Consider the following 25,174-nt stretch of genomic DNA (forward strand, 5'->3'; position numbering starts at 1 on the left):
AGCTGATGTTAGAAGCTGATTGGCTACCATGCACAACTACACCACATTTTCCACTCTCCAGTTGTAGTTCTCTCTGTCTCTCTCTCATTTCCAATACATATGTATATTGTGCTGACATATTACACAGACTGCCTAGATCTCTCTCTATTTATCTGCCTCTCTTTCCCAATTTCGACTTCCTTAAAGAATATATTTCCAATACATATGTGTATTGTGCTGACATATTGCACACAGTGCCCAGATCTCTCTATATATCTTTACTTGCCTCTCTCTTTCCCAATTTTACCCTCCTTCTCCTTAAATTATAAAGAATCCAGTATGGCATTGACAGTAAATTAGCGAACTAAACTTTACATTGGTATTCTCCCTGTCCTCCCTCTCTCCCTCCCATGCTCCCAATTCAGTGCTTACAGCTGATCTGTCTGCATAGCTAATGCAAGTTACAGTTCAGTTAAAGGGAACCCAGTGGCAGTTGTCACATGCAGTCCTGTGTGGTCCCCTGTGCGGAGCTGTCCCCTTGGTGTCCCCAGGAAGGGGGGAAGCCTTATTAAAGGTGTGTGACGTCACTCCGGGATTCCTGCTCAGCCCTGGAAAAGGCAGCACAAGTTTGCCCGTGTGCACAGTGCACAGTGTCCGGAGGAAAGCTGTGACATGAGATCGGACCCTGCCAGCCTCCTCCGCTGTCATCGCACATCGCTGCCTTCTCCTCAATGGCCTCTTCTATCCTCCAGGGAGCACCATGTTGATGGGTGACTGCATCTCTCAATGAAATCCTATCTGCACCCTTCGTTGCTGGAGGAGAAGAGAGCTGGGATAGCACTTGTAGCAGCAGCCCTCGTGTCTATGGAATCGCTGGAGAGGAGATGAGCCCTGGGGAGAGAGAAGCACCTAATGAATGAACATTCTGTGTAATATTCCATAATATTCCCATCTGATTTCTGGCTGGGAATCGTGCATTGTGGAGGCTTTTGAGCGATGTAACCCACATTTTCCCATACAAAGTGCTTGAGGGCATAGAAGAATTCTTACATACTGGGAACTTCTTGGATCGCTGATCTTCTTTTAAACCCACAAGATGATGATGGGCTCCAGCTTTGAGGAGCTGAGCAGGAACGGGTCAGAATGCAGTGAGGAGGTAGAGATCATAGTCAATGTTGGAGGCATCAGGCAGATCCTCTATGGAGACATCCTAAACAGGTACCCAGAAACCAGACTGGCAGAGTTGGTCAGCTGCTTGGCAGGAGGTTATGATGCCATCTTCTCTTTGTGTGATGACTATGACCCTGGGAAGAGGGAATTTTACTTTGACAGAGACCCTGATGCCTTCAAATGTATAATGGAGGTGTATTACTATGGAGAGGTCCACATGAAGAAGGGGATATGTCCCATTTGTTTTAAGAACGAGATGGAGTTCTGGAAAGTGGACTTGTCTTTTCTGGATGAGTGCTGTAAGAGCCATCTAAGTGAAAAAAAGGAGGAACTGGAGGAGATAGCTAAGAGGGTACAGACCATTCTGGATGACCTAGGAGTTGACACAACCGAGAGCCGCTGGAAGAGGTTTCAGAAATATGTCTGGAAGTTCATGGAGAAACCAGAATCCTCTTTTCCTGCCAGGGTCACAGCTGTGCTCTCCTTCCTATTCATCCTGACTTCATCAGTGGTAATGTGTGTAGGGACCATTCCTGAAATGCAGGTGGAAGATGCAGAAGGGAACCATGTAGAGCACCCTGTTCTAGACAACATAGAGACAGCATGCATTGGCTGGTTTACCCTGGAATATCTTTTAAGACTCTTGTCTTCCCCCAACAAATTACACTTTACTTTTTCCTTTATGAATATCATTGACGTGCTGGCCATCCTCCCATTCTATGTCAGCCTTACTCTGACCCATCTAGGGGCACGCATGATGGAGTTGACTAATGTCCAACAGGCTGTCCAAGCCCTCAGAATCATGAGGATTGCCAGGATTTTTAAGCTGGCCCGCCATTCCTCTGGGCTGCAGACCCTAACCTATGCCCTCAAGAGCAGTTTTAAGGAGTTGGGTCTACTCTTGATGTACCTTGCAGTGGGGATCTTTGTATTTTCAGCCCTGGGGTACACCATGGAACAGAGTCACCCAGATACCTTGTTTAAAAGCATCCCTCAGTCTTTCTGGTGGGCCATCATCACCATGACCACAGTGGGCTATGGTGACATATATCCCAAAACCACTCTAGGCAAACTAAACGCAGCCACAAGTTTTCTTTGTGGAGTAATCGCTATTGCCCTCCCAATTCACCCTATTATCAACAATTTTGTAAAGTATTACAACAAGCAGAGGGTTTTAGAGACCGCCACCAAGCATGAACTAGAGCTGATGGAACTGCACTCTGGAGGTCGTGACCTCAGAGGGTTCAGACGTGACACTGGAGGTTCTGAGGACATGTATATGTGGAGCCACCTTAAAGGCTCCCATAGTGACACATTCATCCCTGCCTTATCAAAGGAGAAACATTACAGAACAAGACTTCAGAGCTGCAAGTAAAATCTCAGATGCTACTTAGCACTCCTAACATCCCATAGTGCTTAGTAACTACAGTACATTGCCGCAACATCTGCACCTACCTATTAGCAGTAGGTTGCTTTTGAAGACATCTATTTAGTATGTATGTCGTGTGTTGCTATTAAAATAGAACATAAGGTTCTGTGCTGTAAAATGGACTCTTGAACATCTCCTATGTGCCAGTTACGTGGTATGTACAAACCTGTCTGTGATATAAACTTAAAACAATTGGCAAAAAGCCAGCATTACTTATGAGCCTCAAAATATTTCATACAGTACTTAAATGGTGCCATATTCATGTTTACATAGTAATAAATTAAAACAATTCAATGAATGTTTTTCTTTTATTATGAAAGCCCTAGTAATGACTTGGATAAAAAGGTTCGCTTAAGAGTCTCTGTTTCCTTCAATGTTCCATAGAACACAAGATGTGACATGTAGTCTGAAGAAATTGACTGTTACATGCTTTAATAGCAACAATATTCTAAAAGGTGATTCATTTTGAAAGTAATATATTATGGTATGCAGTTTTCTTTATTAAGTAAAAGGGTGATATACCACAGAGATGTTTTACTTAGTATATAGGGTAATGGCAAATGCAGTTCTTTCATGAATTTTAATGGCATTTCCACTAACAAGTAGCAGACATCTATAATTATTATTGGAATAATGACATCAAATTGAATGATGATTACCAATATGGACTCAGACAATATTTTTTCATATAAAGCTAGAAATGCATAGAACACTGCTGTTAAAATGCACTTTTATGCAAATCAGAAAAATATAAGCAATTTAGTTGACATATATACATACATATAAATTTGTGTTTACAGCATAGGAACTGCACATCTTTATCTGATTATTTTTAATAAAGATGCACTTACACATAGACTTTAAAATGTGCCCAATTAACTCCTACCATCTCTTGTGCACACAATCATCTCCCTTCAGGGTTGCATTAACCAATAAGGCCAACCATACATTAAATTTAGACGCAATGCTAGCAAAATGAGAATATTGGAGTGGTGCATATCTAAGGAGACAAGAAGGGTTCTTCTAACATATACTGTATAATCCAGATGATAAATTATTTCAATTTGAGGATTTTTACAAATTAACAATATGCAGGATATTAAAATTCTTTAATATGATTTTAGATCCAAAACAATTACTAAGAAGAAGCTATCATAGATAAAAAAAATATACATTTTCCAAGGAGCAGGGTCAATTATTTATTAGTGTAAAGTAGTGAGAACAATAGGTAATATTTGTTGACTGGTTGCTATGAGTTACTTTGCTGTATAGATTGCAGTTTGCTTTATCAAAAGTAAATCCCACCCAACACTGATGTTTCAATTTTACGTCAATGCTGAATCATAGGCAGGTACATGAGCAAAGCAACATATCAGTGATGAACATTTTCTCCTCAATATGTTCATGCAGAATTCTAGTTTAAACCTGAGTGTCTGCCCCACCAGAACTCACAGTTCTTCTCAGCTGCTATTATCATTGGACTGACAAATCATGGTGTCTTCCTCCTCTAACAATATTGTCATAATGTAGAAATAAAAAATCTAGAATCTCTCGATGAGAAAAAAAGACACATTGATTACGTTTTTATAGCTGAGGATGGGGACATAGAGTACTGCAGCCCCCCCCCCCCCCCCCCCCAGTCTCTGTGGGATTTAGAGTTCAACTCATCTATACCTACAAAAGGCTGAAATACCATTTTGGGTGGAGCTGGACTTGTTATAAGTACATGTTAGCATAAGTAAATTTTATGCTACAAGAATTTAGACCATAGTAGATTAGAAATCAGTCATGAAGTTAGGTATAATATTTATTTAAAAAATATATTTTTAATAAAAAAAAATATTTTCACTTATAATTCCTTGATACTCTTTACATTAATTAAGGAAACCTATTTTGAAAGAAATATGCATGCTGTCATTGCTGAGGTCTTCTGCTGAAAATATTAACTAGCTACCTATTTGTCACACTGGTGCTCGTACTTTTATTTGACATAGGCTTGTTTTGATTTAATACTTCTTCAAAAGTATTGAAACGGGGCACAGCCAGGCAGCTAGGATTTTTAGAATTAGGTGAGGAATGGCAGCCTCCATATTTGTATGCTTTGACAAGCATACGCTAAAGCGTTCTTAGGTAGGGCAGTGGGATAATTAGTTTTGTTACAGCTCTAGAAATCTGCCCAGTATAACATTTCAGGAATTTTTATAAAAAAATAATGTGTCAACTGTTTTCCCATGTTTCCCATGTGTCATGGAGGAATTAAAGGAGCCAAAATCACAAACGAAAAAATCAGCACAAAACTTGCAGTCAGTAGGATAGCTCCCTGATACCGATTTCTTTACTGTTAATATAAATCCTTATCTGCTCTGCCTAACCAACCTTCCCCAGGCTGAGCAATCACTACAGCACCACATTCATTTTAGCTCAGCCCTCAAAATTTCCGCTCATCTGCTCAAATTAGGTGAGTGAAAATAAGCTGGGCGCGAGTGTGAAGCTGCATTGAAAGGGGGAGTTGGAAGGCGGGTTTCAATGGGAACCGATTCTCCTCCCAGCCTCCACCCCCTGTCATTGTCTTAGTGGGACCTGGCATACCTGGCCAGGGCCTCGGCTATGGAATGCTCTACCAATCAACATCCGCCTGGAAGAAAATCACCTGGCTTTTAGGAAAAAACTCAAGACCTTCCTCTTTTAGCAGAAGATCAAAGCTCGCCACAGCGCCTAGAGGCGATTCAGTTCGCATTGTGCGCTATACAAGTATTTTATTCATTCATTCATACAGCAGGAGTTGGCAAAGAACTAGATGAGGTGGGGGCAGGAACTGCCAAAATTTACTTTTTCTATTAACAGACTGGTGATTGGCTGCTTGAGCTGCTCGGAAAAGTTAAAGCGGAAGTAAACCCATCGATCTAACAGTTTGAAAAAACAGTTACATTCCCGGCATGCCGGAAATCTAATTGTCACATTGGTTGTATTCTCAACCAAACTGTCAAACTATCCAATGGCTGGTGTCATAACTGATCACATGTGCAGCTTCATGGTAGTTAAAGATTAAACGGAGGCCAAGATGGCAGCTTCCTTGACTGAAAACGATAGGAGGGTTTACTTCCACTTTAACTTTGGCAGCTCCCGCTCCCCTGTCCAGTGCTGTGCTCTGCTGTAAGTCTCTCTGCATCTCATATCAGCAAAAGTATCATTCATTGTTTTTCATTTTTTTAATGCTATATTTAATATAGATTTCAAATATTTACTTAACCCTTTAACGTTCTGCTCCACCGTTTGGTAGACTTAGTAAAAAAAAAATAGTAGTGTGTACTACACTTAGAACGTTAAAGGGTTAACAAGGTAGTAATAATGTGTACAGTGCCCACCTTTTTTTAAGTCTCCGGCTCTAATCACATGCTTCACAAAAAAAAACAAAAAAAACCCACCTGTAGAACTCTGTGTCTGGCGCCCTGAATGGAGATTAGGGGCTGGACACACACAGATTGGGGGCCGGCGCCCCTGCACCCCTTATGGACAGGCCGCCACTGCTGGCTAGCAAGGAGCTCAGGGCCTGAAATTGTGAGCCCTGCTTTAGCCCACAAAAACCTGTGCCTACCATGCAAGGGCTAGTTGGTTGTGTTTACCCTCCAGGGTAAGGTTCTAGGTTCTCCCTTGCATTGGTGAATAGGCAAATGGTATTGAATATGACTTAAGCATGAGCATGCTGAATGTTTTGTAAATGCAGAGAATCTTCCCAAGGACAATGTACGACAAAAAGGAAATGCTCTTGTCTATTTTGTCCCTAAAATGAAAGGGGTACTTGGTTAGCCCATGAGGACATCAGTTGGTAATGAAACACATTGGATAGAGCTGTTACAGAATGATGTCATTATGTTACGCATGCATGCTATGCAAATGCGCATGCATCTATCTATCTCTCTATCAGTGGCGTAGCTGCTTGACAGTATATTTAGTGGATATTATGCACAAGTTTTTTCATATGTTTCATACGTTTTATTTATATGGTGGACTTTTTGTCAATGGTTTGAGTGTTTCATTTTTTTAATATATTGCTTTGAACGATGTATGTGGAGAATTTCTATTTTATTTTGGGGATAGCTTAGATCACATCTGATATCACAATCTGGAGAGTGGTGACGTGTGTGGTCTTGGATTATGCTGTATGGGTATTTTACCATGCTAAAGTACAGATGACCTCCAGTGAGGCCCATCCCAATGGTAAGTCTTAAATTGCACAGAGTGCTGGCGGTGCAGATTCATTTATTAACCTTTTCACGTCGGCGCCTCCTGGCCCCTTAAGAGATTTATGATGCCGGGAGGCGGGGTGGGGCTTAAGAACAAGTGATTGGCTGTCACGTGCCTATGTATTCCAAAAACTCCTGGTCACAAGCAGCTGTCGGAAGCTTTCGGTTGGGCACCGCGTGCTCTCTTGGCACAGCTGTTTAGACTGCAATTCACGCAAATATGTAGCCCCTTGGTGCCAAGGACCAGGTGCTACTGGCGCCAAGGGGTTACGTTTCACGTATCTTGCTGCACCTTATGTTTCTTTGGGAATTAACACATTGAGGTTGACTTACAAAAACTGGATCGTGCAAAATTTGGTTCAGTTGTGCATGATAGCCAATCCGCTTCTAACTTCAGCATGTTCAGCTCTGACAAAAAACAAACAACCTGGAAGCCGATTGGTTGCTATGCAGAGCTGCTCCAGATTATGCACTCTCCAGTTTTAGTAAATCCACCTAATTATGTGCATTTGGCCTCTTAATTGTTGTGGTCTTATAATTTGGTGAGCTGCTTATCTATATACTGTATAGGGTGGAAGTCACAGTGTGGATAAGAAGACATTCTAAGTATAAGAAGATTTCTATGCTTTAAGTGATGCAGTATTTCTATTCCTTAGGTGGTTGTGTTTGCCTTCCAAGCCAAAGGTTCCAAGTCCCTACCTTGGCGAATAGACAAACAGTGACGAAAAAATACCTCAACAAGGCAAATGAGCATGCTGAATATGTTTACCACATTTATGTGGAAATTGTGGTGAATCTTCATACAGACATTATATGGCAAAAAAGGTAGCTCTTTTGTCCTTTTTTTGTCCCTACCATGAAAGGGCTGGTTGGTTGGTCCCTGAGGATGTCAGCTGGTGCTGAAATGTCAGTTTGAGTTTTTGGATATTGATGTCATCACTTTATGCACGCACATCATGCATGCCTGTGGATCTACTAGTGATGTTGCTCTTTGACAGTATACTTAGAGGATAATGCATTCCAGACCAAAAGTTTCAGGTCTTCTGCAGTGAATACGAGTTGATTAGACAAATGAACATGGCAAATATGTTTTGTAAATCTAATGAATCTTCTTACACACACTGCATGGCAAAAAGGCAGCAAACACTGCATCATTCACTGCTCTATAATTATACCCCCATGAATGCTATTTACAATGATAGTACATCTATTGCCTTGCTTTAAAATGTATCTGCTAGGAGGTCCAGTTGAAATTTTCATGAGATGTACAGGATAATCATTGTTACAGTGAGATCTTTGATACGTGTAATGCATTATATGTAGCAGAGGAATTGAGCAGTTCATTGTCAATTACAGCAAGAAGAAGCCTCTTGGGCTACGAAGGCAAAGCATGAAGTGTCTGCTGGATTAAGTGGGCCGACTGTAATTTTATAGTACATTATTCCAAGTACAAAATGCTGAAGACAGAGTAGGGAACACTCAACTCTTTCAATACTCTGTGGAATCAGACCAGATATATATTATACACCTTTATATTTTTTATATACTAAATCTGGTATGTTTATGGACAGAGTTTTACCACCAAACAGCCCCTGTAATAATAATAGTTATATTATAGGCCCCTACCTACCTCCACGGGCACCAGTTTTTGTGTAAATAGCCCAGAATTCTTGTGTATGAGCCTTAAGCCTCGTACACGCGATTGGATTGTTAGCAAAGTGCCAGACTTTTGTCTGGAAGGGCGTGTGCTGGGAACTTGTCTTGCATACAAATGGTGCACAATTGTGGGCCAACAAACACGAACGTAGTGATGTACTACATGTAATTTCAGCTCTTGAGCGCCACCCTTTGGGCACCTTCTGCTAATGTTGTGTTTGGTGAGCATTGATTCCGAGCATGCGTGTTTGTACTTTGGACTTTTGTGTGATGGACTTGTGTACACATGATAGGAAAATCTGACAACAGAGCGTTATCCGCTGAAAATTTACTGGCCTGTCATCCAACATTCGTTGGCGGAAAGTTGCCCAACAATTGTCTGATGGAGCGTACTAACAGTCAGATTTTAGGCAAAGTCTGTCATCACACAATTCCCTGCCGAAAATCCGATCGTGTGTATGAGGTATAAGTATGAAAAAACAGGATCTGAAGAACTTAACTGCATGCCGACCAGCCGCCACAGTTCTACTGCGGCAACATGGCTCCCTCTGTTGGCCACTAGGGGCGCCCAGCTTGCCCCCGGAGCTGATGCGAGTGACACGACGAGAACCGGGATCTCTGTGTGTAAACACAGAGATCCCGGGTTCTCTGAGGGGAGAAGTGACAGATCGTCTGTTCATACACAGTATGAACAGCGACCTGTCATATCCTCTAGTCAGTCCCCTCCCCCCTTCAGTTAGAGCACACACTAGGGAAAACAATTAACCCCTTGATCACCCCCTAGTGTTAACTCCTTCACTGTCAGTGATGTTTTTACAGTAATAAATGCATTTTTATAGCACTGATCGCTGTATAAATGCCAATGGTCCCAAAAATGTGTCAAAATTGTCCGATGTGTCCGCCATAATGTTGCAGTCATGATAAAAATCGCTGATCGCCACCATTAGTAAAAAAAAAAAAAATAATAAAAATGCTATACATCTATCCCCTATTTTGTAGATGCTATAACTTTTGCGCAAACCAATCAATATATGTGTATTGTGATTTTTATTACCAAAAATATGTAGCAGAATACATATCGGCCTAAACTGAGAAAAAATTAGCTTTTTATTTTAAAAAAATGGGGATATTTATTATAGCAAAAAGTACAAAATGTGTTTTTTTTTTTTCAAAATTGTTGCTCTTTTTTTGTTTATAGCTCAAAAAATAAAAACCGCAGAGATGATCAAATACTACCAAAAGAAATCTCTATTTGTGGGGAAAAAAAGGACATCAATTTTGTTTGGGTACAATGTCGCATGACTGCGCAATTGTCAGTTAAAGCGACGCAGTGCCGCATCGTAAAAAGTGATCTGGTCAGGAAGGGGGTAAAATCTGCCAGGGCGGAAGCGGTTAATAAAAGTACTTATGAGAAACAAAGCTAATGATCTGGAGTAAAACATTATAAAATGATGCTGCTGGTCCCAGGTAACCAGGAGTCTGGTATCTTGTGTTTAAAGTGCCCATTATTTACAAATATTTTTAGATAACGTTAAGAAACTATTCAGAGTGTAAAGGTACTCAACATAGAAAAGGTCACAAAATGTATAAAATAGCATATTAACTGACCTTGTAATGCGTGTATACGGCAGCAAGACAACTGCTCTTGGTCTCTTTCCCTTTCAGGGAAAATACGCAATTTTGTGTACTATGTCCTCCCACTCTTTGACTGAGAGCTGTGCTAGTCAATCAGCTGGCAGGAGTACACAGCACATTTCTTTTCACAAGAGAAGAATTGTGCACACCTGCACTCATATCACCATTTATCCAATACATCTTTGACGTACATTCACCTTCCCCCATCTTTCTTTACTGCACTAAAATCCCAAGCAGTATAGTAAGTCCCACCCAGTTCTCCTCTGCTACACTACAGAACGCCTCCTAAGGGGGAGGCGTTCTGTAGTCCAACAGAGGAGAACTGGGCAGGACTGACCACACTGCTTTGGCATTTCAGTGCAGCAGATGCAGGAGTGTCCTCTTAAACAGAACAGTAGGAGGAAATTGGATTTCTCTGTGCTTGCAGCATTTTTAACCCCTTTGCACCAGATCTTCCTAGACCTACAATGATTTTAACTAGGGCTTATTTGGGGGGGGGGGGGGTAGGGCTTATATTGCAGCCATCACTGACAATCACGCTAGGTCTTATTTTCGGGGAAACAGGGTAGCAGACGAAAAGCGCCGCTATAACAGCGTTAAAAGGCCGCTAAAACTCTTTCCTGCTAATGCCCATACCACCCCAGTGTGAAAGGGGTCTTAAATGAGCATATTTGGGTGGTGAGCAGGGAATTTAAATTTGTCAAGGGAGGCCCCATTACTATCTTGGAGCACAGCCCCGGTCTCATTGGTGACTAACGGGCAGCACAGTGGCTACATTTCCAGCTAGAAGCACCAGCATCAGTTCGAGTCCCAACAACAGCACTACCTGCCTGGAGTTTGCATGTTCTCCCTGTGCCTACACGGCATACCTCCCAACTGTCCCTAATTTCAAGGGACTGTCCCTGATTTGGAACAATGTCCCTCTGTCCCCCTCATTTGTCCCTCATTTTGGTCTGATCTATATAGTTGTATATAAAATGCACTATTTATCTATCAAAAAGTGTTTTCCAGGGCTAAACCTTTCATCCAATTTCTAAATGGCTGCATTTGTAAATTCCAAAAGCCAATATAAAGGAATAGTAGTGGTAAAAAAAAAGCACTTGTGAGTTTAACTAAACTTTTTTTGTACAATTCTCCTTTGGGGGGGCGTGACAGGGGGAGTGACAGGGGTGGTGTGTCCTATGCCTACATACTTTTGCTAATAGGTGTCCCTCATTCCCATTTTAGAAAGTTGGGAGGTATGCCTGCCTTGGTTTCCTCCCACAATCCAAAGGCATGCTGGTAGGTTAATTGGTCCTAGTATGAATATGTATGAATGAGAATTCGGGACCATAGATTGTAGGGATTGAGGGATTGAATGCACAATATACATGTTAAGCACTGTGTAAATTGACGGCACTATATAAGTACCTGTCATAAATAAATAAATAATGCATCCTCTGTTCTTAAACTGCTGCCATGCCTTCTATAGAAGAAAGCCAAATGAATTATTGCAGAGAATTAATCAAAATGATGATGACACCCATAATTATTATACTATTAAGACTATTACAAGATTCAGCAATATCATTTTATCTCATTAGTCCACTGTTACATGTACAAGTGTTCCTTTATGGAAGACAGACACTTTTTAGTGAAATAATGTTGGATAGAGATTTAAATAAAACATTTTCTGACTTATGGGGGGTATATAATGCAGCACACATTATAGAGTGTTGCAGAGTTTCCTATAGGAGACTGCTGTGATCAGCACCAGATAGCTACAAGTCATATGTGCTTCATCAGCCACCGGCTGAGACTTGTGATTAGATGTCGGTATTTTATGTAATATATTCCTGATTGTCAAATTGCAGCAATTCTCAGTGTTTTATTTCATGCGATTACTGTCAGCAGTGTATTAGTAAGCGATACCTTTGGAATTTTAAGCAATGACAATCGTATACATATTTTCTAAACACCTTTTAAAATATTTTATCACGCACAGCTACAAATATATTTCTGTGATGTACCCAATTCTCTAACACCTATCCAAAAAACGGTATTTAAAATGGTTAATTTAGCCGAGGTTCCAGATGTGTCAAAGAATATGTTCAAAAATAATGAGAAAACTCTACCAGGGAGGCTTGTAATTTGCAGTCACTTTGTAGTTATCAAAACCAATCAAGTCTATCATTTTTCCATTGCAAGACAGAGTTGGAGCTCATTTCTGCCATAGCTTTGTCTAACACAGTCCTAACACATTGACATAGGTCATTTAACGTATATGTCCTCTTTGATCATTTATCTCCAATGTGTTGCTTTTGGTGTGCGCTGAAATTTTTTTTTTTTAATGCAGCACAGTGTTTTGTTGGAAAAAGTGTTGAAATGTACTACATCACATTGCAATGCCTTGCGGTGATTGGAAATGAACAAAACGTAATTTTGTGACATTACATTAAAGTAAAAAAATAAATAAACCATGTGACATGTTGGAACACTGCATTGCACCATCCCATCACACCACATACCAGTGGCTGCGTATTAAACAGAGTATTAACTGTTGCATACACACGGTCGGACTAAAGCCCCGTACACACGAGAGGACTTATGTCCGACAGACTTCTGAAGGAGTTCTGCCGGATTTCCGACAGAGTTCTGACGGACTTTTTGACTGAGCGGACTTGGCCACACACAATCACACTAAACTCCGACGGATTCGAACGTGATGACGTACGACTGGACTCGAATAAGGAAGTTCATAGCCAGTAGCCAATAGCTGCCCTAGCGTCGGTTTTAGTCCGTCGGAATAGCATACACACGAGCGGATTTTTCGGAGGGACCGGGTACGGCGGAGTTCCGTCGGGAAAATTTGAAGCATGTTCCATTTCTAAAGTCCGTCAGACTTTTGCGAATCAAAAGTCCGTTGCAGCCTACACACGATCGAATAGTCTGACGGAATCAGTCCGTCGGACTTTGGATGTTGAAAAGTCCGCTCGTGTGTACGCGGCATAAGTTGTCGAAAAATTAGATCATTCAGAACGTGATGACGTAATTTCGTTACGATGGGACTACGTTCAGGCTAGTAGCCAATAGCTTTGATGTAGGAATTTGATCTGAGCATGCGTGGCACTTGGTCCGATCAAAATTCTCTACACATGATCGGAGTATGTCCGATCGAACCAGTTGGTCGGAAAATATTTCCAACAAGTTGGAAAATTGGGTCCGACGGATATTCCGACAGAATCAGTCCGATGCATACCACACACAGTCGGATTATCCGACAACACGGTCCGATAGGACACATTCCGACGGATTCTCCGACCGTGTGTACAAGGGCTTAGAAAGCTTTCATCCATGCAATTTTTTTTCTAGTTTTCATAAATTAGGCAAACTTTATGTACATCTATAATTCTGCCCCACTTTCAACAAATGACAGTAATGATGTAAGAAGTTATGTTAATTGTTTACAAAGTTTGGAATTCAAAGATACCCTTTATTTGCGCTCTTAAAGTGTAAATCCATTTTTGCGGAAATAAAATGTAGCAAAAATAAAATAAAATAATATAGCGTGTATAATTCCTACACAAATCATAATGTCATTTAATGTTGAAAGTTGCCTTTCCTTTTCAATCTGCAGTGTAATAATTTTCTATAGCATTCAATGCATTATGGCAATCTGTAGCCTGCTGGGGCTTTTCTTTGTGCACTGGTGTTCAGTCATGTTATAACAGGAAGGGGCCATCCACAAACTGTTCCCACAAAGTTGGGAGCATGAAATTATACAAAATGTCTTGGTATGCTGATGCCTTAAGAGTTCCCTTCACTGGAACTAAGGGGCCAAGCCCAACCCCTGAAAAACAACTCCACACCATAACCCCCCCTCCACCAAATGATTTGGACCAGTGCACAATACAAGGTCTATAAAGACATGGATGAGCGAGTTTGTGGTGGAGGAACATGACTGGTCTGCACCTCAACCCAATAGAACACCTTTGGGATAAATTAGTGTGGGAACTGGGAGCCAGGCCTTCTTGTCCAACATCAGGGCCCAACCTCACAAATGCGCTTCTGAAAGAATGGTTAAACATTCCCATAGACACACTCCTATACCTTGTGGACAGCCTTCCCAGAAGAGTTGAAGCTGTTATAGTGGCAAAAGGTTGGCCAACTCGATATTGAACCCTACGGACCAATGCCCTGTACACACGGTCGGACTTTCCGATGGAAAATGTGCGACCGGCCTGTGTTGTCGGAAATTCCGATCGTGTGTGGACTCCATCTGTCTTTTTCCGTCAGAGTTTCCGACACACAAAGTTTGAGATCTGGATCTAAAATTTTCCGACAACAAAATCTGATCGTTTAAATTCCGATCGTGTGTCACGCATGCTCAGAATAAATGATGAGACGAAAGCTGTTGGCTACTGGCCTCTTTATAGTCCCATCATACGTGGTTTACGCCCCCCCCCCATTCTAAACGATCAGATTTTCCATCAACTTTGTGTGACCGTGTGTATGCAAGACAAGTTTGGGGCAAAATCCGTGGGATTTTGTAGTCAGAATGTCCGAACGTGTGTACAGGGCATAAGACTGGGATGCTATTAAAGTTCATGTGCGTGTAAAGGCAGGTGTCCCAATACTTTTGATATTATATGTGTGTGTGTGTATATCTCATATCATATATTTGTTTTTTTATTTACTTTGTCTTGGGCCTAGAGAGTAATGGCATACTGATCTCCTGCTGCCTAAAATGGACACCAATATAAGCAGTCACTACAGTTTTCACTATCTATTTTATTTTCTGGCCATTATTACTCTTGGTATCATTTCATGAATCATACTAGTGTACCATGACCTGTAGGCCTAATCATTTTAGTAGATGTTGCTGAGGCTGCATTTGCATCTAGGTGACCCATAAATGCTCATTTTTTTGCATCTTGCTTGACAAATAAAGGGCAGCTCATTCATATGAATAGACTGCCCTACATGTGACAAACGCACCAAAGAAGCTATTGGCTGCACCTTTTTGGGCAAAGAGCTTTGCGCATTTTTTTTACCACGTGTCTACTGGCTACCTTTGGGGTTTCATTAAAGAGGAAGTAAAGACACTTAAAAAAAAAAAAAATATGCAACCTGCAAGGCAAAGGCATAATGAGCTAGTATGCATAGCATACTAGCTCATTATGAATAAGCAACTTGAGAACGAAGCCCCCGAAGCGGTCCTCCTTCTTCATCTTCACCGCTGCCATGTATCCCGCAGTGACTTCCGGGTCTTGCTGCTCCGGCGCTGTGATTCGCCGGAGCCGCGATGACGTCACTCCCGCGCATTCGTATGGGAGCCGACACGAGCGGCATATCTGATGATCTGCAGCCTGCTCAGTGTGCCTGTGCGCCACTGTCTACGGCGCATGCGCCGTAGACAGCGGTGCCTGTCTTTTTGTAAATATCTCCTAAACCGTAAAGGTTTAGGAGATATTTCTTGGACCTACAGATAAGCCTTAATCTAGACTTACCTGTAGGTCAAAGTGGTTTGTAAGGGTTTACAACCACTTTAAAGAGGAGTTCCAGCCTGTACAAAAAAAAATATAAAAAGTCAGCAGCAACAAATAATGTAGCTGCTGATGTTTAATATTAGGACACTTATGGTTTCACAGCCTGTTTCTTACTCTGAATGCATGAGGCACGATGCGCTTTCTGAATGGTCCCGATGTCTTCTGGGACCTGTGTGTCTCCCAAAATGCAGCGGGGGGAAGGAGGAGAGGCTGAACATTGCGTAGATTGCCACACAAGATTGCAGCGATCTTACAACAGGTTTTGCAGGTATCCATTCCCCCTCCCTCTCCCGAAGAGTGTAAATGTGTCAGTGGAGGGGGGGGAGGAAGTCAAACAAGCAGAGCTTCCCCTTTTGGGTGGAGGTCCACTTTAATAATCAGTGGCACTGCCAACGCAAGGTGTGTTTTTTGTGAGATCTGAAGTCTGAGACCTAAAAACTATTATTATTATTAAACTATTATTATTACTATTATCTGTGGTAAAAAGATTAAGAAAGGCTGACCTGGGTTACATTGTAATATAGTTGGTAAGGGTGAAAAAAGATACAAGTCCATCAAGTCCAACCTGTGTGGGTGTGCTTTTATGCCAATATTACATTTTATATCCCTATATGTTATGGTAGTTTAGGTGCCTATCCACATTCTTCCACATTCTTCCACATTCTTACCACTCTCACTGTAAAGAACCCTCTACACAGTTTCTGGTTAAATCGCTTTTCCTCTAATTTTAGTGAATGGCTGCGAGTCTCTTTAAATGTCCTTTCGCAGAAATGTTTTATCCCTATTGTGGGGTCACCAGTACGGTATATGTAAATTGAAATCATATCCCCTCTCAAGTGTCTCTTCTCCAGAGAGAATAAGTTCAGTGCTCTCAAATTTTCTTCATAACGAATATCCTTTAGTCCCTTTACTAGCTTTGTTGCCCCTCTCTGATCTCTCTCTAGGGTTATTATGCTTTTATTTTATTTTTTAGAAAGCGTGAATTCTAGCTTATGCCATATTGTCAGAGAAAACATAAAAAGAGATAAAAAGAAGTTATTATAATAATCAGTTGTTTAATTCACAGAGAGTATTCACAAGTATATTATAAAAATGTGGTTAAAATATAGAAATATAATCTTCATCCTAACAATCATAATCATAATATTGCAATCTTCTCAACAGGGGCGGACTGACAACTCATGGGGCCCCCGGGCAATAGGAGATTATGGGGCCCCCAGGCAATAGGAGAAGATTATGGGGCCCCCGGGCAATAGGAGATTATGGGGCCCCCAGGCAATAGGAGATTATGGGGAACCCAGGCAATATATTATGGGGCCACACAGTATACACACACAGACACACAGTATACACACACATACAGTATACACACACAGAATACACATACACACACTGAAAAGGTACTGGAGAGACGGGGCAGCTATAATCTTGGGATTTTTTTAAAAACCACAGATTTTTACATACTGTCCCTGGTTTTACTGAGGCTGGCAACCCTGATGGGGCCCCTTAGTGGCATGGGGCCCTCGGGCAATGCCCGAGTGACCAAATGGTCAGTCCGCCCCTGCTTCTCAATGAAATGTTACAAATCTATTCTATCTTCTGCAGTAATTGCATGGAACCTTGCTAATCAGTACATTAATGACAGGAATTCTGACAGCATAGAGAAGACCAATAGCATTGGGAAAATTCATTCAGCATGGCAATGCAAATAACAAAGATGAAAAGAAAAGTGTTGTAATCTACAGATATTTTTTTCTGAGGTCAGGCCAATGAAAGATCTAAATGTTCTGATTACTTGGGATAAATCTGTGAATTTTGCTTTATTAAATATTCCTGAGTAGGCTTAAAGTTGAAGTTTAGCTAAAAAGCATTTTTTTTTCTCTGCAGCTTTAGTTACCTTACTATAACAAAGTATGTGCCATGATGTGCAGGCTGCTAGATTCTGACATTGCAGGGATGCCCTGTCCTCTTCCTGCTGCTGAACATTCCACACCGTGGGGATTAATAGATTCGGGTCTCTGAACTCAGCAGCACTAAAGATGATCTGATGGAGACACGCCCCCCTTCTAACCTCTGCTCCATTGAAAAAAGTTTATTTCACTGATTACCAGAGCTGGCCCGCCCATTAAGGACTTCCAAGCCCCCCCCCATCCTCTTCACCCCCTATATGCAGTGGATAGATTCATGCATAGCCATCCCCTATTCCATACCTCCCAACATTTTGAGTTGGGAATGAGGGACACCTACTAACAAACGTATGTAGGCATGGGACACACCCCCTGCCACTCCCCCTTAAAGCATAATTAACCAAAAAAAGTTACTTAACCTCCTTGACGGTATTCCTGAGTGTGGCTCAGGGTGGATTTTCAGCACCAAATGCGGTAACCCTAAGCCACATTCAGGATCACTCCACAGGATCCAGGTACAGCTCACTTACCTTGTCCCCAGGATCCTGCGATGTCCTCCCTGCACTGTGTGCGAGCCGTCCTCCGCTCGATTCATCACAGTGCTGAGCTCCGTTTCCTGCGAGCGTTGCGATGCACGGGGATGGAGAACAGCGGCAAATTCAAACAATAAAAATAACAATACATATACAGGACACTGTAATCTTACAGATTACATTACTGTATAAATTTATTTCACATCCCTTTTGTCCCCAGTGGTCTGTCACATGCCCTGTATAAATACTGTTCTTCCTGCCTGGAAACTGGAGATTGTCCATAGCAACCAAAACTGTCCCTTTACATCAAAAGTGGTTTTAGACCAGCTAGAAAACAGCGATAATAAATTAGACTCACTCGTAGAATTGAGCGATAGCAATTTGTGGGGAGATCCGTCATCAAATAATGAAACTAATGACAGCGACAATTCTGCAACTCAGCAAATTTCAGTGTTTTTGATTTGATTAAATTATTGAATATTTTTTATTATTATATTACTATTATTTGTTATAATTTTTTATAGTTATTTATTATATTATAATTTATGATTTCGTGTTTCAAACTTTACCATACCCGGGATGTCTACTAGACTCTTGTTTGGACAGATTTAAGTGAGTTATTCCTAATGCCACGTACACACGATCGGAATTCTCATCGGAAAAAGCTCTGATGGTTTTCCCAACGGAATTCCGAAGGAATTCCGCTCCAGCTGTCTTGCCTACACACGGTCACATCAAATTGAGATAGTTTATAACTCAGTGACGTACAACACGTACGACGGGACTAGAAAAAGGAAGTTCAATAGCCAGTAGCCAATAGCTTCTGTCTTGTAGTTGAATCTGAGCATGTGTGATTTTTGGCGTGTCGGAATTGCATACACACGATCGGAATTACCGATAGAAAGTTTTTCCGTTGGGAAAATTGAGAACATGCTATCAATTTTTGGCTGGCGGAAATTCAGACAGCTAAATTCATATGGAACATACACACGGTCGCATTTTCCGATGAAAAGCTCTCATCTGTCTTTTTCTGGCCGAAATTCCGATCGTATGTACGTGGCATAAGAATTGCAGGCCTACAATATAAAACGCCAAATTTCCATGCAAAATAATTGTACCACTTTCAGCATCAGAAATCTGAAATAATCATACCGCCAGGGAGGTTAAATCCACAAGTGGATTTTTTTTTACCACTACTATTTCATTATATTGACTTTCAGATTTACAAATGCAGCAATTTAGAATTTGGATGAAAGGTTTAGCACTGGGAAACACTTTTTGAATTTAACTTAACTTAACTTTAATTTTTTATACAACTATATAGATCAGACCAAAATGAGGGACAAATGAGGGTGAAAGAGGGACAGAGGGACATTGATCCAAATCAGGGACAGTCCCTCGAAGACATTTGGAAGCTACCCTATTCATGTGTCCGACCCCTTTTGGGTCACCGGGCACATGAATTAAAGCAGCCAGGGCTGCTCCAGGAGAGGACATCGGTCACCGGCACGCTCTCACCTCCCACATCCAAGGTAAGGGCAGTGGGTGGTGGTGGGGGGCTATGGTAGTGCCGCTCCACCGGTGGCCCGGGGAGGGGGGGTTGTTTGCTGCCCCCCAAGAAAAAACCCCACCAGCCGCCACTGCTGATTACACTGCCGGTAACATGTTCTGTGAATGGGAGAGAGAATCCAGACTGATAAGACTCTCCTTCATTCATAGATCGTGTTATAGGCAGTGTAATTAGAAAAATAACTGTTCTAAATGAAGGAGGAAGCGTGTCCCCATCGGAATGTCTTTAGTGCAGCTGATCCCTGACACCCGAAGCTGTTAACCCCCACAGTGGCACAAGTTCAGCAGTATGAAGAGGACAGGGCACCCCTACAGTGAAGATTTCTACAGAATCCAGCAGCCTGAACATTGTGGGACATACATCATTAAAGTTAAGTAAAGCTGTGCAGAAATTATTTTTTTAAACTAAACTTTAGCTTTATAAGGACCAAGCCTATGCTGCCACTTTTTGTTTACAAGTAATAAAAATCTGTATTTTTTTGCTAGAAAATTACTTAGAACTCCCAAACATTATATATTTTCTTCAACAGAAGCCATAGAATAAATTGGTGGTCATTGTAACTTTATTATTTTATGTCACGCGGTATTTGTGCAGCAGTTTTTGAAAGGCACTTTTTGGGGGAAAAGAAAACCTTAATGAATTAAAAAAAAAAACACAATATATAACCCAAATTTTTTTGTACAATATGAAAGATGATGTTACGCTGAGTAAATAGACGCCTAACATGTCACGCTTTAAAATTGCGCATGCTCATGAAATGAGGCGACACTTTAAATATTTTAGCAGGTTACCAAGTGTAGAGTTACAGAGGGGTTCTAGTGCTAGAATTATTGCTCTCACTATAACGTTTGCGGCGATACCTCACACCGCTTACATATGTGGGCATGACCACATTATTTTAATTTTACACCCCTCTCGCCTCTTCTAATAGTGATCCAGTGGCTAATCGGCTAATTGGATCACTTTTATCGGAAACAGCAGTGGCTAAGGAAAATTTTTATAGGGGAGTTATAGCATCTAGTTGCAGCCATAACCCTGGTATGCCACTTGAAAATCCAGACGTTTTTATCCCCAGTTAGGCGGTAACAGAGAAGTGTTAACTTGCATAATTCATTCACAAGTCATATATGTCATGCCACTGCATTTTTTTTTTTAATCCTTTAAGTACCTTATTCCTGCAATGCTGTTGTTGGGCACATGATATTTCCCTGTTCTTTGGCATCTGAAGGCAAGAATCCTTGGGAGGGACTTCAATTACTCTGCTGATGTATGCTCTCTACAGTCACTATACCCTGACTGGTGCTGTGCCAGTCACATGACTAAACAAAAAATAGTTTTAGAAGAGCAATTTAAATTAGATTATGAATATCAAAAAACTGTTTTACTGCTTCCTATAAATCTTTATTGAACTTTAACCAGTTGCCACCCGCCCAATGTCAAATGACAGCGGGGCGGTGCGGCTCTCGTTCGGGGGGGGGGGCACACATCATGTTGCCAGGACACGGGGCGACCCTGATCTCTGTAAATCGGCTCTTTTTAGCTGTGTGATTGTCTGTGTCCAATCACAGCCGGTCACATGTAAACACGGAGATGCCAGTAATCTGCGCTCCTCATAGGGGACAACAAAACATGTAATCAGGGCCGTCTTTAATATTGACTGGGCCCTGGGCAAACATTTTCTTGGGCCACCTCTTTCATGCAATTTCGCTCTCCACGTGCTTTGAGACATACAATAAATAGCAACTAGACTCAAAATCAGTTTACTGAATCAGATCAGACAACGATTGCGATTGGTTGCCAGAGGTTACAGTGTATCATTACCGCTCACTGACTGGCTACTAGAGGTTACAGCACACATTATGGCTCACTGTTATTTTCTAGAGGTTACAGCACATAACGTCTGCTTGTTGATTGGTTGCTAGAGATTACTGTACATCAATACCGCTCACTGATTGATTACTAGAGATTACTGAACATCTATACCACTCACTAATCGGTTGTTAGATGTTACTGCACATTATTACTGCTCACTGATTGTTTGCTAAAGGTTACAGAACATCATTTCCTCACTGCCTGCCTGCGTATTCACATGCACCAAAATTCAGGGTGCTGTGGCACCATGTTATTTTGAAGACAGGTTCCATCTCCAATTTGCTTGCTTTGACCACAGTTGTAGGCAGGACTTTCAAGCATGCTCCTTTACCTCCCCAGTGGGCAGCATTCACTAGAAGTGATGGTGGATGTGACCTCAGAGGGACATGATATACATATGAATGCTGCCTCTATTTACATATCAATGCCGCTGTCCACGACTATTTACATATTATTACCACCGCTATTTACATATCAATGCGGGTTATTTACATGTAAACCCAGGGTCTGTGGTGGGTCACCTGAACATGACACTAGGAGAGAGATGGGCAGAAGCAACAGACGTTTACACGGAGATATCGGGACACAGCACGGGACTAAAACTTCAAGGGATAAGGGAATTTAAACTGGGATAGTTGACAAATAAGAGACAGCTGCTTTGGGCCCCACAACAATGATGAGACCCAGGGCAGCTGCCCCTTTTGCCCTGCCTTAAAAACGGTCCAGGCCCTGATTACATTATAGTGGCAACAGTGTCACCAATCAGTGCCCACCATTGCCAGAAATCAGTGCCCACCAGGGCCAGCAATCAGTGCCTACCAGTACCCACAAGTGCCACCAATCAGTCCCCCAGCCACCACATCTAATGACTGGTAAGCTGCAATATATTATATTTTTGGTTTTGGGTTCAATACTGCTTTACATTTTGTGAAGGTGCCTGTGTGTATTCAGACTGTGGCTGCTTTGTAAAGAGCATTTCCATTTGAAGAGCAATCTGCAGTGGATTGCTTTTCAGAGGTCATATGACAGGCGCTGAGAAGGCGATATGCACTGCCAGCCGAACGCAACAGGGGGCATAATTCTTGCAGCACTGCTAAGTAAAGCATTGCAGCTGCAGCAATTACACAGCCCTGTCTGGCTGCCTTTGCAACTTAAGGGGTTGGGGGGGGGGGGGTGGTAAACAACACAGCTCAACCTTTTATTTTTGCTGTCCTCAAATCTAGCCTGAGACTTTGCACACCTTTTGTTTTGCTGCAGCTGGCATGTATTTTGTTGATTTAAACTAAAAGTTCAATTGAGCTTTAATATTTTTAGATACACTTTAAAGTGGTTAGAAACCCTTAAATACACCCAGTGAAGTGACTGGCCTCAGGTGATACACAGAGATAAAGCATATACTCCTACACAGGGCTGGTGCAAGGATTTTTGACACCCTAGGCGAAACCTAATTTTGCCGCCTCCCCTTGGCTTCACCCTGACTTCACCCCCTGTTCTCTGACCATGTAAACCCCACCCTTTTGAATGAAGCTCCCATCAAATGCTACCTCACCAACGCCTATCAAATGCAGCCTCACCAGTGCCCATTAAATTCAGCCTAACCAGTGCCCATCAAATTCAGCCTCACCAGTGCCCATCAAATGCAGCCTCACCAGCACCTATCAAATGCAGCCTCACCAACGCCCATCAATGCAGCCTCACCAGCGCCCATCAAATGCGGCCTCACCGGCGCCCATCAAATGCGGCCTCACCGGCACCCATCAATGCAGCCTACCAGTGCCCATCAAATGCAGCCTCACCAGAGCCCCTTAATGCAGTCTCACCAGCGCCCATTAATGCAACCTATCAGCACCCATCAATGAATGTTTGCTTGCTTCCGTTTATTCAGGAGTTGGGACACAGATTCAGTCCTCCGCTGCTGCTGCGCATCTGACAATATGTGCGAATGGAGCGGCGGTAGTCTGCTGATGCTGAGAATTAGTTGCTTGCTGCAGAGAGAAGAGGGTATGAACACCAGTGGCCGGGTGCCCTAGGCAGCAGGGCGCCCTAGGCGGTTGCCTAGTTTGCTTAGTGGTAGCACCGGCCCTGCTCCTACAAAAGTTATATCTGTCTATTTGCAGTCTTCTCTTGTCTACATCTGTTCTCAGCAAGGAGAGCTCTGAGAGCTGATTGGAGGGAAGAGACACACCAACCTCCACACAGCAAACAGGAACAGAGCTGAGGCTGCCTCCAATATTTGTGTATTGTTGTCAGGAACAGAGCTGAGGCGGTCACCTTTTTAGTTCTTGGTGTCAGGAAACTTTGTCAGAAGTGACTCATGCTGATAGTAGAGGAAGAGGGCAGCAGACAGAAAAGATACTTAGTGCTCTGGACTGCAACAAGTGCACACTATGGAGGGATATGCTTTATTTATGTTGAATTTCTGAGTATTACAACCACCTTAAAGGATCCATCTTTTGTGATAGGTTCAATCTGCCAAGGACATGCTAAGCATAAGGCGCAGTCTACCAGGGAAATGCTAAGCATGTGAGAAAATCTGGCAGGTCAGACATGCTTAAAGCAGTTGTATACCCGCTGAATTTTTTATTTTTTTTTGCTCACCTGCAAAGGAAAAGGCATAATGAGCTAGTATGCACCGCATACTAGCTCATTATGAAATACTTACCTTAGAACGAGGCCCCGACATCTGTCCCGATCCACGCCGAGGGAGCTGACATGTTCCTTCTGCGTTTCTTCTGGGTATCGTGGCTCCAGTGCTGTGAGTGGCCGGGGCCGCGATATCATCACTCCCACACATGCGCACGGGAGATTTCTCTACGGCAGGGTCCAGCGTCTGCCGGGCTTCCAGCCGAGAATCCCCTGTGCGCATGCGCCGCTGCAGTCAGCGGCGCATTGCGAGGGGGGAGATATTTTTTTTACCTACAGGTAAGCCTTATTATAAGCTTTCCTGTAGGTAAAAGTCCCAAATTTGACTATACAACCACTTTAACACATGAAGCAATGTGCTAGAGACTTGCTAAGTGCTAGAGATCCTCTTTTAGTGTCATAATAGGCACATGGGGCACCCTACTAGGTACATTCTGAGTTCAAGCCTCATTTTCTCAGGACATGCTGACCACATTGGGCACTCTCCCAGAGGTATGTTAAGCACATTGGGTTCTCTGCCATGGACATGAAGAACAATTTAGGCACTCAGCAAGGGGCATGCTGAATACACAGAGCATTGTCCTGTAATGACAAGTGACGTGTTCTAAAATACTCAAATGTATTAACATTGTGACTTGTGATATTTTTATTATGGCACATATAATAGATGTGTAATGACATTGTTGTCTTCTTATATATCGGCATGCTATGGCATGGTCATACTTGGAATAACTGAAGCGCACTTTACTTGCATGAATTCTATATTGCTCTTTTGCTAATTTACAAATATTGTATATATTACAAAAGATATATATATATATATATATATATATATATATATATATATATATATATATATATATATATATATATATATAATATAGGCATGTATTTCTGACACACATACATAATGTATTTAGGACAGACCCCCCTTTGTTCCTGTAATAGAGCATAATTACATTGTGATGATGCAGATTCAGCTGTATGCTTTCTTAATCTATATATGTT

The 25,174-nt window shown here is 41.9% G+C and overlaps 1 protein-coding gene across 1 annotated transcript; it reads left to right on the forward strand.

The window, feature by feature from the left end:
- The first annotated feature begins 408 nt into the window (after positions 1–408).
- On the forward strand, positions 409–2,872 carry KCNF1 (potassium voltage-gated channel modifier subfamily F member 1). Its single transcript, XM_077488788.1, has one exon. It carries the CDS (start codon positions 1,076–1,078, stop codon positions 2,522–2,524), a length of 1,449 nt encoding a protein of 482 aa, XP_077344914.1. The 5' UTR covers positions 409–1,075; the 3' UTR covers positions 2,525–2,872.
- The last annotated feature ends 22,302 nt before the right edge of the window (positions 2,873–25,174 follow it).

Source organism: Lithobates pipiens, unplaced genomic scaffold, assembly GCF_037356315.1.
Source record: "Lithobates pipiens isolate NorthernLeopardFrog02 unplaced genomic scaffold, aLitPip1_a1.2 Scaffold_18, whole genome shotgun sequence".
NCBI lineage: Eukaryota > Metazoa > Chordata > Amphibia > Anura > Ranidae > Lithobates > Lithobates pipiens.